General features: G+C 50.0%; 1 protein-coding gene across 5 annotated transcripts in view; it reads right to left on the reverse strand.

Annotated features, from left to right (window-relative positions):
• Nucleotides 1-917: 917 nt before the first annotated feature.
• The window catches only part of ARHGEF37 (Rho guanine nucleotide exchange factor 37), a 51,633-nt gene continuing 34,005 nt past the window's right edge, over nucleotides 918-18,545 (reverse strand). For 4 of the 5 annotated variants that reach the window (XM_081283295.1, XM_081283296.1, XM_081283298.1 and 1 more), the window contains 8 exons: nucleotides 18,275-18,405; nucleotides 17,591-17,695; nucleotides 15,199-15,309; nucleotides 14,047-14,376; nucleotides 11,573-11,701; nucleotides 8,818-9,013; nucleotides 6,941-7,098; nucleotides 2,676-4,310 (listed from right to left, as the gene is read on the reverse strand). In XM_081283295.1, coding sequence (XP_081139421.1) covers nucleotides 4,101-4,310; nucleotides 6,941-7,098; nucleotides 8,818-9,013; nucleotides 11,573-11,701; nucleotides 14,047-14,376; nucleotides 15,199-15,309; nucleotides 17,591-17,695; nucleotides 18,275-18,405 — 1,370 coding nt within the window. In that variant the 3' untranslated portion in view covers nucleotides 2,676-4,100. Of the gene's footprint in view, nucleotides 1,443-2,675; nucleotides 4,311-6,940; nucleotides 7,099-8,817; nucleotides 9,014-11,572; nucleotides 11,702-14,046; nucleotides 14,377-15,198; nucleotides 15,310-17,590; nucleotides 17,696-18,274; nucleotides 18,406-18,545 lie in introns of those variants that run through there. The other variant, XR_014020743.1, reaches the window with a different exon arrangement.

Raw genomic sequence — 18,545 nt, forward strand, 5'->3', positions numbered from 1 at the left:
CAGGAAGCCATTCCTGAGCACCTCAGCCCTCTCAGATCTCCCCCTTGCCTGAACACCTACCAGCCTGGCCCACGCACTTCTTCATGAGTGCTGACGGCATTGTGCCATCAAGCTGCTTGATGCTGTCCATCTCCAGCCAGTCGGGAGATGGCTTGAAGGCAGGGCTTTGGTGTTTCCATCCCCTCTGTGATGTCTAAGCAATATTCATCAACATCTATTACGTAAAGCACATGACAGAGGCTTAGAGAAATTCTGGAAGAAACACTTCCTGTCCTAGTAGGGCAGGCAATCTCCTGTGGGCACATCAGGCACACAGCCAGAGCCTAGTGATCTTCCTAAAATAAAATTCTGAGCCTGTCACTTTTCTGCTTCAAGCCTTTCCGTAGCTTCCCACTGCCCTCAGAATAAAACCTGAAGCTCCTTACCAGGCTGCCCCACACCCTGCAGACACCTGGGTTCCAGCCCTCTGGCACCTGCCATCACCGCCATCACCTCTGGCTTTTCCATGAGCCCTTCTGATTACCTTCACCTAACCCAGGTACCTGCTGGGCCTCCTCTTGGATAGCACTTCTTCCCGGAGTCCTACCTGGACCACCAAGTCTGAGTCAGAGGCCACCCCTCTGCCTTGAGCTCCTGTTACTGCCCTATCCTGACCCTTATATCTGCGTACCTAACTGCTGACTGGTCTGTCTCCCTCAGATTGTGGGCTCTGGAAGGACAGGACCCCAACTGTCTGATTTCTTACTGTATTCCCAGCATCTCTATTCAACTCTTGGAGGCACCAAGCAGGCATTCAAATAAACACATGGACAAACAAGGTGCCATTTTTATAGATAGCAAGTGTCCAATGAGCAAATGGCCCACCAGGGCAGCTGACTACCCAATGGTTAAAGCCACAAATTCCAGACACACTGTCATCTTTGCAATCTTTTATTTCCAGCAGTTCACATCAGTTACTCACTGAGCAAGTGTTCATTACATCAAACAAGAATTCATTCATCTTTCCTTGGATATTGCAATCTTTTTTTTTTTTTTTTTCAGTGCTGGGGATTGAGCCCAGGGCCTCACACATGCTAGGCAAGTGCTTCACCACTGAGCTACATCCCAGCCCTTGGCTACTGCAATCTTATTCTCATGTCCAAAACTGAGTTGGAGTCCAAAGGGTTAAAGAGGTCTCACTCCCCTGCAGGGAGCAAGGGTCACCCTTGTGAATGAGTCTGTAACTCCTGAAAGCCTTGTGCAGTCCTTAAGTAAATATCTTGGCAAGTTAGCACATGATAACCCAACGGTGAAATGAATGAGACACAGTGCAAAGGGTTCTAGGCATTTGGGGGTAAAGAAGGCACATTACACAGAGTCCCCTGGAAAAAATATAGGCCATTCTCTATCTTCTCGATATGCATTTTCTCACTCTTCAGTGACTTTTAATCTCATCCGCTGGCCTGTGAGAAACCATAACCCACATGCTACTGAACACATTTTTATTTTCCCTTCATGAAATAGCCTTGGTTCCAAGCATATTTCATTTTTTCTCCCTTATGCCTACAAGAACATCCAATTTTGTTTCGGTCCCTTTTAATGGCACTTAATAAATATACATTCTGGGACCTGACAGAACAGGCTGTCCTATTTCAAGCTGCCTCTAAAGCTGCCTGTTTCAACAGCTAGTACAAAGCTCAGATGGGGCACTTCCTAGTTCACCCCATCCCACCTCTGACCCCAGGTCTATCTGTCCACCACTGTGTGATCAGGCAGGGGTTCTCAACCTGGCTGCACATTAGCTGTACCTGGGGGGACTTCCTGCAGTTCTGAGGCCTGAGCCACACCCAAGATCAATCACATGAGCCTCTCTGGGTGGGCTCCTGGCTTGCATCATGATTTAAAGTTGCCCAGGTAGCCGCAGTGAGCAGCCCTGCTGAGAAGCCCTGAGCTAGATTGACAGCACACAGCGGGCTGTCAGTAAGTACCTGAGCAACCCACGAGTGGATTGCCTACTTTATTATCTGTTTCTCTCTGATTCCAATTTTTATCAGAATCTGAGCAGGAAAGAGAAAGGAGAATGCTACGAGCACATGTAGTAAAGTGAATTTGGGGCTGGGAATTAGATTGTGGGGACTGAGCTTCTCTTGCATTATGCAGAATCTTCATGCTTTAACAAGCCCAGAGGAGGCACATTACAGCCTGTCTGACACAGACAAGCATGTATTTCTCAAGAGCCTTCTAGAACCAGAGCTAACAGCGTTAGGCACTGAAGGTATAACACTGAGACATTCTTCAAAATAAATCTAAACAGGGATTTTTTTTCTTTTTCTTTTTTTTTTTTTTTTAGTACTAGGGGTTGAATTCAGGGGTGCTTAACCACTGAGCCACATTCCTTGTCCTTTTTTTGTGTTTTATTTAGAGACAGGGTCTCACTGAGTTGCTTAGGGCCTCACTAAATTGCTGAGGCTGGCTTTGAACTCTTGATCCTCCTGCCTCAGCCTCCCAAGCTGCTGGGATTACAGGTGCATACCACCACACCTGGCTTAAACTGTGTTTTATATACACTCTCATAAGGGTCCGTTCCAATCTTGCAAGATAGATGAAGATCACAATGCATCGACTTCTCCCTTCCTGTGAATCTTGAAGTGTATCTTAGCCCAAAGCATCAGCCTAGAGGCGGTGACCCTTCAGTGGCTACATTCAGCATTGCCCCAGATCAGGCTTCCTGGGCAGGCATGTTATTGAGGAGATTCAATTCCCAGGTTTGAGAAAGGGGTGACTTATTCACAGTGAATTCAGCTATGGGCCGCATGATGTCAACTATGGACTGTGTGGATGACAGTGGTCCTATACGATTATATCTCCCAATGCTGGCATAGCCTCTCTATGCCATCTGCACCACAAAACCTCCTAACAATGCATGGCTGTGCAGAAGGACCTCAAGATAGATCCTGGGTTGAGGGAAAGGACCCTGTGCCGTGAACCATGTCTGCTGCCATGGGCTGGGCACAGGGTGCACAGGACTGCCAACCTAGGCCAGCAGTGGCTGGGCCCACCCGACTGACACCACTGATAGAATTTACCCTGGTATCACACCCTTCAGGGTCGACAAGCCTCAACGTCCTGAGCCTCGGTCACTCTCACAGCCATGTGAGTGAAGTCATTCTGGGTGGGAAAGCTGCAGTGTGTCCTATGTCTAAGGCCCACAGCCAGCCACCTCCCACCCACACCCACTGCTGCCTCCGGGCCCTTGGAGGCAACCTGAAAGCAGGGGGTTCCTCAGCTCTTCTACCCAGAAATGGGAAACCAAGCCATTACCTCACCCCCACCCACCAGGCCTATAATCACCTACCTCACAGAGTTTCTGCAATGATTTGCATGTCCCATTGTCCCCTGGTCCAGAGAAAACAAGGTTGTGCACTGCTGCCAACAGCTCACACACCCCACCTGACATGCTGTCAAAATCCCCACTTCCCTGGAACCTCCTCTGAATTTGCCTACACACATTCCAGAACTGTGACTCGGTCATACCTCCTCCAGGGCCCAGCCAAGAGTCTCCTGGGAACCTCTCCACTGGCCAGACAAACCCATGGCTCCCCTCTGGAGAGGGCTCCCAGTGGTTCACCGTCCCAGATAACTTAGCTCACGGTATGGAGAAACAAAAGACAACTGGTCAACCCCTGACACAGGCTGGAACTGTGAGGCCAGGCAGCTCTGGACTTCTCCAGAGGTCCCTCCTTATAGCCACCCAACACAGAGGTAACATTCACCTGGTGGCCCACCCCTGTGGGCAGGCCTGGATGGAATCACAGGTAAGACTAATTACAAGCTGTGGCAAGTCCTGGCCAATCATCCATGACCTGCCATCTAGCAAGCTGTGACTGCAGGTTGGCATGGCTTCTTAAGGTAGACATAGTGATTGATCCTGGCTGAAGCCTTTGGTAGCCACCCCACCCAGCATCTGCCAGGCCCAGCTGCTTCTCCCTGCTGCCTTCTGGATGCCCTCCACTCACCCTGGCCTGATCTCTTCCACCCCCACATTTTCTTTGCTTCCTTTTCCCACCAGGATCACAGCCTCTAAACCTTTCCCATCCCTTGGCAACACAGAGGAGGTCACCCTAAGAGGGCAGAGTCCAGCCCCATGGAGCTGGACTTGGGGCTCTGGCCAGGAAGCTGGAAGGTACATATCCCCTCTGCCCATTCACTTCCACCAGGCTCCATTCTGGGTTCCCCTTCTTGTCCTGGGCCTCCAAGACGGTCACAGGCTGGCCTGCCTGCAGACTCACTTCGTGGCTGCTCCTGGCCACAAAGGGGTACACGGCTACCACCTGAAACACACAGAGGTGATATGGCAATGGTCAAGCCCCAGAGGCTGTTCATCCCACCCAACTCGGGTCCCCACGGCCAGGCATTCCTTGCCTCCCCGGTACATCCTTTGTGCCAAAGACAACGACATCTGCTAGCGATTACTAGGCAGTTGGCGCTGCTCCAGGACTTTTCTAGGTCTTGTTTTTCACTATTCTACCATTCTATTTGCCCCAGTTTTTCAGAGTAGGAAATTGAGACTTAGAGAAGTCAGGAACTTATTCAAAATTACACAGCTGTGACCTCAGAGCAGGTGAGCCGGCTTAGCAGCCTCTGCCTCCCCAGACCTAAGGGTTCTATCCATCAGGCCAGTTTCCCGGCCCAGAGGCAGGAGTTTGAGCAACATGGTTACTTGTTAAGGAAAAGCCCTCCTGGGCCTTTATTAAACTATTATTTAACTTCTCTGGGCCTTTGTTTCATCATCTTATGCAATGGGAGTAATGATGTTTTACTTTCTGGGTCATTCTGAGAATTTAATGAATGAATACATACAGAGGGCTTCACATGGGGCCCAGTACACAGTCAAGGCCCAGGCTACTTGGCTTGTGATTACCACTGCTGTTATTACCGTGGCCAAGCCTAAGGAACCATATGCAGCCTGGGAGGGTCCCAGGGGAATCCACTGAGCACCCCTGAACAGAGCAGAAGCTTCTACAGTGTTTGGGTGTTAGAGAGCTGAGCCCAGGGTGGGGCTTCCCTGAGATACTGCCAACATTGGCTGGAAGCTGGGTGGCAGTGGCGACCTTTCCCAGAGGCACTGGGCTGGGGCTGAGTTGGGTGGTCAGGGCCTCTGGTGCACCCTGTGAGTCCCTTGCAGCCATGGTGCACTATTTCTGGCTAAGGCTGAGGATGTTGGCCCAGAGCCTTCGTGGTGGGTGCAACAGGAGCCATGCAGTTAGGTTGTTTCTCCAGGCATCTCTACAGCAGCTCCAGGCTCCTCAGCACTCCAGCCAAGATATATGCAGGCTGCGCTCAGCACCGCTGGGTCCCTCCCCTTCATCTGTATTCTTTCTGTCACTCATACCTCGCCCGTGAGTTCCCCTTTGACTGTTGCTGACACCTGGGACAGCACCCTCCACTCTTGGATGTTCATAATATGACCCTCCAGCTTTGCCAGCTCATCCAGTCCTCTCAAGGACCCCACCATGCTGCTGACCCATCAAGGACTCTGCCCTGCAAAGCTAAACCCCTCAGTGGCCTCATTTTTTTTTTTTGGAGATGTAATTCATATACCAATAATGTTACTCTTTTAAAGTGTACAATGCAGTGGCTTTTAGTAGGTTCATAGATAAGTAAAACTATTACCACCATCTAATTCCAGAACGTTTTCACCACCCCAAAAAGAAACCCCACAGCAGTTAGCAGTCACTCCCTGTTCCCTGCCCCTCAGCCCTGCCCATGACTACACTTTCTCCATCCATGGATTTGACTATTCTGGACACTCATATAAGTAGAACCCTACAATAGGTGGCCTGTTGTGTCTGGCTTCTCTCACTCAGCATCATGTGCTCCAGGCTCAACCATGCTATAGCACATGACAGTACTTCATTCCTTTCTATGGTTGAATCATATTCCACTGCCTGGCTGTATCATGTTTTGCCTACCTATCATGTTGATGGACATTTGGATTGTTTCTACTTTGGGTTCTTATGAATAATGCTGCCATGAACACGGATGTTCATATTTCCCACTGTCTTTTTTTTTTTTTTTTTTTTTTTGGTACTGGGGATTGAATCCAGGGGTGCTCTACCAGTGAGCTACATTCCCAGCCCTTTTTATTTTTTATTTTGAGACAGGGTTTTTCTAAGTTGCTGAGACTGGCCTCAAACCTGTGGTCCTCCTGCCTCAGCCTCCCTAGTTGTTGGGTTTACAGGCATTGGCCACTGTGCCCAACTTTCCCATTGCTTTTGTGAGAAAGATTGAGGTCCTTGACAACATCACAAGCCCCAGTTAGCCTGTCTTCATCCACCTTGCCAGCAGTACCTCACCCCACCCTGCCCCTCTTTCTTTCCCCACCCACTGACTTCATCCAGTCCCTCACATAGCCCTGTCCTCTCCTTTACATAGGTCACACATACTTTCTGGAGAGCTCATGTCACCTGCACCCCTTATGCAGTTAATTCACCCTTCCTATCTGAGAAAAAGCTTCCTTCTCAGAAAAATCTCTCCACACTCAGGGCTCTTGCACTTAACCCTGCTGACTTTGCAGTAATCCATGCACTTATTTTATTAATCATTGTTTTCCCCAGGTTTTAAGTCTGAGGAAGAAAAGGACCATGACTTACTCTTGTTCATCATTATGTCTCATGTGCCACCAAACCTGGCCAATACTGAATGAATGAATGAATCCTGCTTGCCTGGCTGGTGGGGACAAGGATTAGCTCTCCATTGTCAATGTGGCAGGGGTAGGAGGCCCCTTCCTCCAGGTCCCACCCTTGGCCAGGACATTGACATGGTCACTGATCAAGGCCTGGCCTCACAGGGTGGTGACTCCTCTAGGTAGCAGGAGCATAGATTTCGACAGAACAGGAAAATCTAAGGCCCAGTCTAGGTGGTGGAGCGGAGGCAAGCCTGCACCCTCTCCCAGACTCACCTGGGTCACAGCCGGGACGGAGCAGACAGGGGCTGGAGTGGGCTCTGGTGTTAGGTGTTGGGAGCCTTCACGTGGCCCCGCCTGTCCTCTGAGCTCTTTCTCACTGGGGACCACATGGTACAGCTGCAGTTTGCCAGCCGGCACGTATCCCCGATGTCCTGGGGGAACATGCAGAAGGTTACCAGCTGCAGGCTGCCTTCCCGTCCAGTTTAGTGGAGGGAAACTCCAACAGTGCCTCAGCATTCGGGGGGGGGGGGGGGTGCCTGACAGGATCATGCAGTACCCTCTCAGCCTCCCTTCCCACTCTGCAATATTTCTAGCTTCTGCTTGCTTACCCCCAATGACAGGGGATGCATTCCCTCCTGGGACAACCCATTCCGCTGTAAACTGCTGACAGAGAGATACAAAATTCTCCCTTGGACTGAACGAAATCTGCTTTCCTGGTGGCCCGTGTCCCTCTAGTGGATGCCCAGAGCAAAGCTGCTTCCCCTCCCTGGGTGCCTTCCCCAGGCGGGGACGGCCATGCTCCAAGGGGCCTGCTCCTTCTCCTGCAGAGGCCACTCCAGTGCTGTTCTGGTTGCTGTCATGATGAACAGCCATTACTTCCCAGGGACTTGCTAGGTGACAGAACCAGCATGTGATTTAGTCTTCCCACCACTTCCTGAGGTGGGGTCAGGCTGTGACCTCCCTCCTATGTTGAGTTGGCTGAGCTCGGAGAAGCTCTGTGACTTCCCTGGGCTCACAGAGTTAGGAAACTGGTGGGGCTGGATCTACATCCGGTCCTCAGGGCCCAGGCCTTGCTCCAGCATGCATTCCATCACCTCCCCATCAGTCATCAGAGCACTCTTCTGTGACATCTGCCTATTTGTACCACTTTCTTAATTTTTAACACTGACCCACTCTTTAAAACTTGGCCTTATACTACATAATGAATTCATAATTCATAATATTATGAATACAATCATGGACTTAGAGATCAGTTACATTTTTTCCAATAAACATTAAAATACTTAAACAACAATTATAAGACACTGCCCGACGGGGACAACATGATCTGTGAGTCCCCTCACCACAATCCTGGGCAACCCTCACCTTGTGGGTCACATGCCTGTCTCTGGAACATGCTGCTAGGCCACTGTTGTCCGGGTTCATGGTGTCTCTTGTACTCAGCCCAGCTACACAGGGGCACCCAGGCCTGAGCAGCACACCCAAGGCCAGGGCCAGCAGAGGGAGGCAGCTTCATCACTGCCCTGGTTCTGGACATCAGGCTCCTGTCCATGTAGCCAGGATCCAAGCACCCCTTCTCTGTGTAGACCGCCAACCTTCACAGTATTGCTGAGGTTCTCGCCATATATCTGTCTACTCTGAGTCTATGAGATCCCCCAAGGTAGGGTCCTTGTTGTTTTTGTTTTTGTTTTGTTTTGTTTTGTTTTGTTTTGTACCAGGGATTGAATGAACCCAGAGGCACTTAACCACCGAGCCACATCCCCAGCCCTTTTAAAATACTATTTAGAGATTTGGAGACAGGGTCTCGCTGAATAGCTTAGAGCCTCACTAAGTTGCTGAGGCTGGCTTTGAACTTGTGATCCTCCTGCCTTAGCCTCCTAAGCAGCTAGGATTACAGGCATGCACCACTATACTCAGCCCTTGTCTTATTTTCAAAGTACCTGGAACACGGGTGCTTAATGAAGGATGTTGCAATGAAAGACTGAATTCCTGTTTTGGACATTCCGTACCCCATTGCCTGCACCCCAGGCCCTATATCAGTCACATGTGCTCATTCCCATCCTGGATTTGCACAGTCAGAATCTATCCCACTAGAGTGCTTGTCTCCCCACCAACTTTGATTGGGTGGCTTTCCCAGAAGGCACACATACCCCCAGTGTCCACCAGCCAGCGATTGCTGTTGCCCTTGGTGTCCTTGTTTTGAAGGAGGGCCACGATTTGGCCCCGTGGCAGGGTCAGGTCCAGAGTCCCAGACCCACTGATGTTGCCTGTGACCTGGTACAGCTTCCCGGGGCCATACCTGCTGAGGAGAGCCTGCACCTGCCGTTCAGAGCCTGGAAGGAGTGGCTGGGGAGAGGAGGGACAGACAGACACAGGGCTTGAGTTAAGTTGTCTAGGCTGGTGTCTATATGTGCTGAAGCCAGGGGTCCTGACCCCCCCTACCTCCATCAATGAAGGCCCATCCTGATCAGAGCAACTGTGCTCTCGCTAGTGGGTGGTTGGCTCTTAGCATCCAAAGGCATTTGAGGAGAAGCTTGCAGCTTCTGGAATTCCCTAGAATACTAACTCAAGTTCTGTAATTTCTCAGGTACAGAACTCCTAGGATTGAGGATGCAGAGTCAATATTAAAAATAAAAATTGGGACACAAGCTGGGCTCAGTGTCATCCTAGTGATTCAGGAGGCTAAGACAGGAGGATCATAAGTTTGAGGCCAGCCTGGGCAACTCAGCAAGTCCCTGTTTCAAAATAAAAAATAAAAAGGGCTGCTGGATGCAGTGGCACACACCTGTAATCCCAGCAGCTGCGGAGGCTGAGGCAGGATGACCGTGAGTTCAAAGCCAGCCTCAGCAAAAGTGAGGTGCTAAGCAACTCAGTGAGACCCTGTCTCTAAATAAAATACAAAATAGGACTGGGGACGTGGCTTAGTGGTCAAGTGCCCCTGAATTCAATCCCCAGTGTCCCCCCAGAATAAGTAAATAAAATAAAAAGGGCTGAGGATGTAGCTCTGTAGAGCACCTCTGGGTTCAAACCATAGGAATGTTTAAAAAAAAAATCAGGACAGAAGGCAATTTAGTAGTAGAGTTACTGTGTAGCAAGTGCAAGGCCCTGGATTCAATCCCCAGCAACAGAGAGAGAGAGAGAGAGAGAGAGAGAGAGAGAGAGAGAGAGAGAGAGAAGAATAAAGAATCAAGACAGCCCAGTGTTCCTAAACAGATCTAAAACAGAAGCGTAGAGCTGGGGCAGCTTTTTTTGGAACCGTGGTGCTGGGATAGTACTTCTTGGAATGGTGACGTCGGCATGAGTGTAAAAGCCAGTGGGGGAGCAGACATCTGCCTTTCTCTCAAGGCTGTCCAGCCTCCTGTGAAGAGAAAAGCAGCACCCCAGAATGTGCCGGGGGGCACATGAAGACACCACTAGGGAAGCTCCCATCTCATGGCCACCTGGTTCTGCGGCGTTCTGTGCTCTTAGCCAAGTCAGCCAGGAGTCCAGAGGGCTCTGTGTGGGTGGCAGGGTGGGAGGCTGAGACAGGTGTGCCTCTTTCCGCCAACTTACAACACACACTGGAAGTAGATATTTCCATTTGTTTCTTCTTTTTTGTTCTTCTGTGTCTCCTAATTTTTCAACAATAAGGATGGACTGCTTCTCCAGTAAGAAAATTACTATTTTAAGTAGACAGAGGAGATTGCCAGGATGAGTTTGAAGGGCTACTATTCTCTATTTTCTGTCCCCCTCCTTTTTCCCCAGGTTCAGGGTCCATAGCACACCCCCAAGAGACCTCTGACCTGAAGGCAGTGGGCTGCCCTCACTGCAGGGCGGGAGGCAGGGACAGCTGGGGACAATTGTGGCCAAGGAGTCAGTCTCCCCACTTGTGGCAGAAGTTAGTCCCTGCTGCCCTCTGCCCTCTGGCCAAGTGTGAAGGCCACTTTATCTGCCTGGCTCTGCTGGCCCTTACTCATCTCTGTGTCCCCGGGCCTTTTCTCCCTCATGGGGCATCTTGGTGCCATCTCGTGATCCCTCACTTCACATCTTACTTGTGACTCAACACAGTTTGTGTTCTCAGGTCCAGGCTTTGCCACACTCTGGGAGCCCCTTCTCCCAACAGCTGACCTGTGAGTTTGAAAATATGGATCACCTACATGTACTCTGTAAGTGGACTGGAAGACACTCTTTCTTTATATTTTAGAGTAGAGCACCACATACAAAGATGTTGTGTCTGCCGAAAACTGAAAAAATAAATATTAAAAATTCTCAAAAAAAAAAGAATATTAAAAAAAAACAACTGTCTGCCAGTCATAGCTCTATAAACCATCACAGAGCTAACATAGTGTGCTTTGCACACTGGGGCTGTGGCTCAGTGGTAGAGCACTTGCCTAGCATGCATGAGGCACTGGGCTCGATCCTTAGCACCACATAAATAAATAAAACAAAGTTGTTTCCATCTACAATTTAAATAAATAAATAAATAAAAATCAAAGTACCATAACAAAAAGAAAATTTAAACAACTTTTTATTCAAACTTTTCACTCATTTTAAATATTGCTTTTGAGCTGGAATCAGAAAGGAGTCAGGGAAAAGAACATGTTTTGATGAAATTTTTGAGGAAGCTCCAGATTTGGGATGCAATCACCACTTCCCATCCTTTTATCTAATTTCACTCTGTATTAACATGTTGGTTTTCTTACTCTTGACCCATGAGTCCTATGCTCTCCCTATGCTCATTGCCATGAAGAGGAGGTCTGTGTTGGGAGATGTGCCCACCCAACTGCATTTCACAGAGAGGAAGGAGAGAAGTGAGGAGAAAATAGTTCCACGAGTAACAGAAAATATTGGGAGGCGGGAAAATATTGAGTCCCCGCCAGTGGCAGGGGAAGAACTGGACAGTCTTTGGTGGGGAGGGACACTTACCTGCACAGTGGGAGGTGGCAGCACTTTCTCAAAGTTCTCTCGAAAGGCACGAAGCTGGCTACCCGTCTGGCCTAGTGTGTCCTCCACCAGCTTCCTGAAGGCTGGCTCAGAGAGGTGGTGGTGGGGCAGCTGAGTGGGACAGACACTGTCAAGAGAGCCTTCTGCAGGACAGGGAGGCAAGAAGCCCCTGGCCACCCACACTCTAGCCCCAGAGGTCATGAGGCCTTTTTGTCCTGGTCAGCTGGTTCACTCTCCTTTAAGAAAGTCTCTCTCTATAGAGCAGGTGCTACTGCCTGCCATGGTGCTCTAGCCACAGGACTGGTGGTCCTGGTATCCCTTCCTCCTAGCCACAGTGACTGATCCAAGGGATGACAAGGACGAGGGAAGGTCAATTGGACCCTCCCATCAGACTCCATAAGTAAAGGCTGCCCTTGGTCACTTTTCCTTTGGATTTTCTAAGGTAAAGGTACAAGCTTGTATGTCTTCCTAGTCACCTCTCCCACCGTGCAGGATTTAAAAACAAACAAAAAAACACTGCCTGAAAATACAGCCCATCTGGAGAGGAAAACAGCCCTGACAGCATTATTAGTCCTGCGTGGTACAGGCCTGAGCCTGGCTCCCTCCTGGGCTCTGCTTGTGCAAATCAATACATTCTTCATGCTGGAGCTGGTTTTGTCTGGGTTTATGTTATTTGTAACACAACGAGTCCTGAGTCCTGCGTAATGCTCTGTCTGGAGACCCTGACCCCATTAGGGACCTCTGTATCCCTATCAGACAAGCTAGGAGTGTGTGAGAACCCACGGCCAACAGGGACACGTCCAACTCTCTGAGTGGTGGCTCTTTACTCTGCATTTTGACCTCTGGACTTTCTTCCACAGACTGTGAAGAGGTGGAGGTATGTGCCATGCAGGCCTTTCCCAGCTGCACAGGGACGGGTCCAGGTGAAGGGACCACTGGACACAGATAAGGCAGGCTGGCAGCAATCCCCAGCAGGCCCCCGCAGTCTGCAGTTCAGGACCATTTAGGAAAGGCGCTTCCCTTCTGCTTTATAAACTTGGCCTCCCCCTGTTGGCCCCCAACACCGCCCAGCCCTGCACATCCCAGGCTCCACACCAGTGCAGAGGGTGAGAGAAGCAAGAAAAGATCCCCGAGCCAGGTTTACGCTTCTACTTTGGGGAAGACAAAGGCTTCTTTCTGCAGATGGCTCAGGCCTAAATCAATTCAGAAAGGGAGATTCAGACAGAACTCATTGCTAAATGCTGAGAGAGGAAAAAAGCAGAAAAGGCCACAGGGCCAGCCCTCCTGAGGAGGCAGCTTCCGGTGCTGCGCACATCCTAGGGGCTGTGGGATAGAAAGGATGGGAGGACAGAGTAGCCTCTCCGCAATTCTGAGAGCTTTGTGGAAAGACTTATTCTTCCGTACTGTATGCCAGGCTCTGTGGAAAGCCTGGGGGACGATGGAGGGGACTTCCAGGCTAAGGCAGTGACCAGGCAAAGGGAACATGGTCATGCTCAGAGATGGTGTGCTAGAGAGAGGGGCAGTGGGCCAAGAGTGGGGCTCTGGTCAGAGGTGATGGGAGGAGGAGGCAAATCTCAGAGGAATTTTAATGGAAGGAACTGGATGGGGAAAGCTGAGCAGAGCAACATGAAAAACAGGAGACTGAGTGTCACTGAGGACCACTGAAATTGTGCCCAACGTCCGACTCAAGAACCGTTCAGCTTGGATTAACACAGAGCAACATGTGGAGGCAGCGGGGTGCTCCTTCCTATACCAACTCCAGTCCTCAAACTTTTAAAATGAAAGTTTGCATGTTGAGGTTTGCACAGACCTTTCTGGAATCTATTTCTGTTTTCAGCTGAGAGCTCCTGTACAAGCTGAGCCCTATGTTCAAAGCCCAGGCTCTGGAATATGAACCAGGGTTCATTATCTGTGTGGCCTTGCATGAGCTACTTAACTTCTCTGGGCCTTGGCTTCTTTATTGTTAAAATGAAGTTAATAATAATAATACCTACTCTGTGAGGTTGTTGTGAGGATTAAATGAAATAATGCATGAAAAGTGCTCCAATCGGGTATATAACAAGAGCTCACCAGGAGGTGGTTACTAAAATTATAGCAGTAGCACCAGTTTCAGACATTTACTCCTGACTATGTAGAAGGGACCTTCTGTCTCTGCCACCTGGAGATGGGTCCCAAGTCTGCTATTTTCCCAACACAGCTTGGTCTGTTTGGGTCCCGGAAGCTGGGATGCCTGGAGTCCCAGTCCTTCCTTGCTTTCATGGTCTGACTACGCTAAGGAGGGAGAACAGACATGAAGGAGATCTAGAAGATCTCCACTGCCCCTCTTAGGTACTCGACAGCCTGTTTGGGGGGCCTATCCTAAAGAGGGGCACCATGGCAGCCCTGCAATCAGCTGGCTGGTGGGGCTGGGCCTTGCCTGGCTATGCCCCAGAGGTGCCCGAGTCCAGTGGCCTTACCTGGGCCACACTGCCTTCTGCCCTCTGCAGCACTTGCTCTGAAAGGTCCTTCTGGAGAGCCACAAACGTGCGCAGGATCTGGCCCAGCCACTGCATAACCAGTTGGTTAAATTGCGGGAGCTCGGCCACCAGCAGGGAGTTGAGGGCCTGGTAGGTGTGCCGGGCCGCCTCCTCCTCATACGTCACGCTGCCCACCTCCAGCAGCTTCTCTTCCACCCGCTCAAAGTCCAGTAGCTTATCCAGACGTTTCTTGATCAAGTTCTGAGGGCCGACCAGGGCTTTGGCCAAGTTGCACAGCGGCCTCCATACCAGGCCTTCCAGCCGCTGCTTCTGTGGGGAGGGAAGAACTTGGGAGGTGGGTAGGGAGGCAGCTTGGGGCTGGGGCTGGGAGAAGGGGCTTTGGAGGCAGGTGGGCCTGGGTTCCAGTCCCCCCTCCACCAACTGCCTGTGGCCTGCAGTACGTTATCTCATCTCTCCAGGCCTCTGTCTCAGGTCTGAAACACAGGGATGGCTGATAATGAGCTTGTGAGAGTGCCTGGCACAGAAGAGGCACTCACTTTATGTCCCTTCAGTATCATTACTGTGCAAAGATCTTGAAAAATAGTTTTTCAGAGGGTGATAGTCAAGAGCACAGTCTTTGGGGCTCAGACTCGAGCACACTACTGACCATCTGTGTAAAAACCCAAGAGGAGCTGGGGTTATGGCTCAGTGGTACAGCGCTTGCCTCACATGTGTGGGGCACTGGGTTTGATCTTCAGCACCACATAAATAAATAAAATAAAGGTATTGTGTCCTTCTGCAACTAAAAATTTTTAAAAAAAAGTTCAAAAAGAATCCAAGAGATCACATCCTCTGAGGCTCAAGCTCTCATCTGCAGAATGGAACTATTAATAGTATCACCCTCAAAAGCATGTGCTGAGGAGTTCATGAGGTAAAGAATGTAAAGGACTTGGCACAGCGCCCGGCAGAGAGTGAGGCTCAATAAACATTAATGGGGGCTATTTTTATCACCAAATGCACTAATAGTAATCCCTATCCTGCTGACCAGAGCACTTATGGATGTGGCAATTGTGTAAAGTGCCTGACTTCTAAATATTATCCTTGTAGGCTCTGCTACCTGCCTGGCAAAGAAAGGAGAAAAGTTCCACTTACAAACTCCAGGAAGGCCTGGCATTGAAGGTCTCTGGACAGGCTGCTGTACTGCTCCACAGGCCCTCCGGGGATGTCCAGATTGCATTCATGTGGCCGGAAGCGGAGGAAAGCCTGTATTCAGGGTCAACAGGACACATGCAGTCATGGCTCATCATGGTCATCTTCCCCCTGATCCCCTGCAGCCAAGCTCTGGAAGAGCAGCCCAGGCCCTCGGCACCCCACCACCCCCATGACAGGCAGGCACACAGCCTGTTCTATCCCCACACATCTTGGGTGATTACGAATTCTTCCTGAGACTGAGTCAACATCTTTCCCCCTCTGCCAGCACTTCTGAACTTCAAGCATTTGCAAACCACCTGTGATTTTTTTTTTTTTTGCCGTGTCTACATTCTGCATATTTCTATTAATACTTTTCCAACTATTCTTATTTAAATCAATGCATTAAGAAAATACCTACGATGTTACCACAAAGGGAAAACAGTAATAACTGCCATAGACACAGGAAAATAATTGCCATAAAAACAAAACAGTGTTAATAAATTCTGCCTGGGTACTGATGCCTACTGAAGACCCCTGAACCTGTGACTTCTTGCACACATATGAAAGATGGAACAGCACAGTAGGGCACAGTGGTGCATGCCTTAATCCCAGCAACTCTAGAGGCTAAGGCAGGAGGATTGCAAGTTCAAGGCCAACTTAGCAATTTAGAAAGGCCTAAAACAATTTTGCAAAATCTCAAAATTTTTAAAAATGAAAAAGGGCTGGGGAATGTAACTCAGTGGTAAAGTGCCCCTAGGTTAAATCCCAAGTAACCCCTCTCGCACTCCCTCCCCCCAAAACAAGATGCTCAGCACAGAGGCTTCTCCTTGACTCTGTTGGGGGGTAAAAGACAGAAACCCTTTCTTACTGTGGGATTCAATGTCAATACTGCATCTGTTGTATAAGCTGTGTAAGTCCTGCATCTAAGCAAACACAGCTTTGATGCTTCCAAATGTTCATTCTGCTGCCAAATACCCCTCTGGCTTCTCTCTGTCAAGGCCCAATACCTGCAGGTCCATTCCTCCTCTTTCTTGACCTGCCTCTGAGCACCTGCCCCTTCTATCTCACTGTGCCATAATAGGATCCTGGCTGCTCAGATCCTTGCACTGGGGACTCCAGATGAAGCATGAGCCAGCAGGGCCATCTGACCCCCACAAAGAGGAGTGTGGACCCAAACTTCCAGTAAGGCCACCCCAAAGCCCAAGTGGTCTGTGCCAATGAATGGGACTGAGGTAACACTGCCCAGGGGGCCATGCAGACAGAATGAGTCAGCACCAGTGATGAGGAAAAGAGGAATACTGGCCAAGAGAAGTGACATTCTGGGTGGCATGCAAACTGGTGGCCCTGTGGGCTGAATTTGGTTTGAAAAGATGCATTTTCTGGGGCTCGCAGAACATTTAAATTTTTATTTAATTAGTTCTTACGTTCACATGTCAGGATGTCCAGGGTATTCTTTCCTTAAAATCAGAAGATCTAGCCATACGGGGCCCACATTCCTATACAGCAATTGTCAACCAGAGTCAGGTAGCAGCTCTTCCTTTAGATCATTCATTCATTCAGCCTCCAAATTTCTTTGATTGAACCCAGGGGCATTTAACCACTGAGCCACATCCCCAGCCCTTTTTATTTTGAGACAGGGCCTCTCTAAGTTGTCTAGGGCCTCACTAAGTTGCTGAGGCTTGCTTTGAACTTGCAATCTTCCGGCCTTAGCCTCCCAAGTTGCTAGGATTAAGGCATGTGCTACCATACCCACCTCAGCCTCAAAATTTCAAACACTATATTTAAGTCTATTGAAAATGTCTCACAGGCAGCCTGTTGGACGTCAGGCTCCTGCTGGGTCCTATTGCTTCCCTGCCTCACTGTGCTACAATAGGATCTTAGCTGCTCAGATCCTTGTACTGGGGACTCCAGATGAAGCATGAGCCAGCAGGGCCACCTGACCCCCCAAAAGAGGAGTATGGACCCAGACTTCCAATAAGGCCACCCCAAATCCCATTATCCACTGAGCCCAAGTGGTCTGTGCTAACAGATGGGACAACATCTTTCCCCCTCTGCCAGCACTTCCGAGTGTCAAACATTTGTAAACCACCTACCACCAAGGAGACCTCAATAGTGGTACCTGCCTGTACTCTATCTGCACTGGAGTTTCTCTCCCCTGATCCAGGTGCTGGTCTGTCTGGGGGCCTTGTACCCCATTGAACTCTGACCCTGCTTAGCAAGAGATGCACCAGGGCTAGCTGGTCCTGGGCTGAAGTGTTTGCTTGCGCTGCTGACTTGGATTGGCCCTCCCACATTCTCCCTGTAGCTGCTGCTAGTCCAGACCCACCTGTTCTTAACCCTGCAGGGTCCTCACCTCCAGATTATCCAGGTAAGCAGCCACATTGCTCTTCAGCTCCGTCACACACAGGGACACCCATTGGAACCTCTCCTCTAGGTCATCAAATTCCTTGTCTTCTGTCTGAAAGTTACGCATGTGAGGGCTGAGAAAAGCCACATGGGGGCAGTGTACAACTGGCTCCCTTGTCCCATGTCATCACTGGGAACCATCTTTCCATAGACCCACCTACACATCAGGTTCCTGCAGCTCCAAAGCTGAGTGGTCAGTTAAAAGGCAGTGTAGCATAATAGTTTTGCATCCACATTATGGAATCAGACACAGAAGCATGAATTGGTTCCTAGCTCCCTAACTGTGTGACCATGGACAAGTGTTTTACTCTCTGGGAGCCTGTTTTCACATTTGCAAAATGGGGACAATAAAAACAGTTCACTGTGCAAATCAAATAATGCTCATTCAAATAGTTACTGGGAGCTACTTGTCAAGAACCAAAGCCTAGCCCTCCTATCTATAACAAGGACCCTGACAACCAGGAGCCCTACGCTGACTCTTCAGAATTGGGCAGAGGTACCTCTTCTTGGCACTTCATTCTCAGGCTCAACTGGTTCACTTCTGAAAGGAGCTTAAGCCTCCTGCCCACCACTGCACAGGGTCGTGTGCCTTGGTGGCTGTGTGGACTGTCCCTCCCCTGCCCATGCTCACCCTGGGCACCAGCCCTGCTTCCTGCTTCAACAGCTGGCTCAGCCGGGTAGTCTTCTTGGAGAGGGTGTGTGTGTTGATGCGGGCCAGCCGCTCCCGGAGGCTCAGAGGCTCCACCCTGGTGTATTTGGAGGCTGTACCAACAGAGAAGGCGGGCACCTTGGGTGACCCCGGAGGACCCAGGAGAGCAAGCATCCCTGATGTGTCTGGCTGGGGATCACATTCACCAGCAAGTCACACTGTGCTAGGGTCCTCAGTCCCTGCTGTGAGCCCT

The sequence above is a fragment of the Spermophilus citellus genome (genome assembly GCF_964194105.1).
Source record: "Spermophilus citellus genome assembly, chromosome: 1".
Classification (NCBI taxonomy): domain Eukaryota; kingdom Metazoa; phylum Chordata; class Mammalia; order Rodentia; family Sciuridae; genus Spermophilus; species Spermophilus citellus.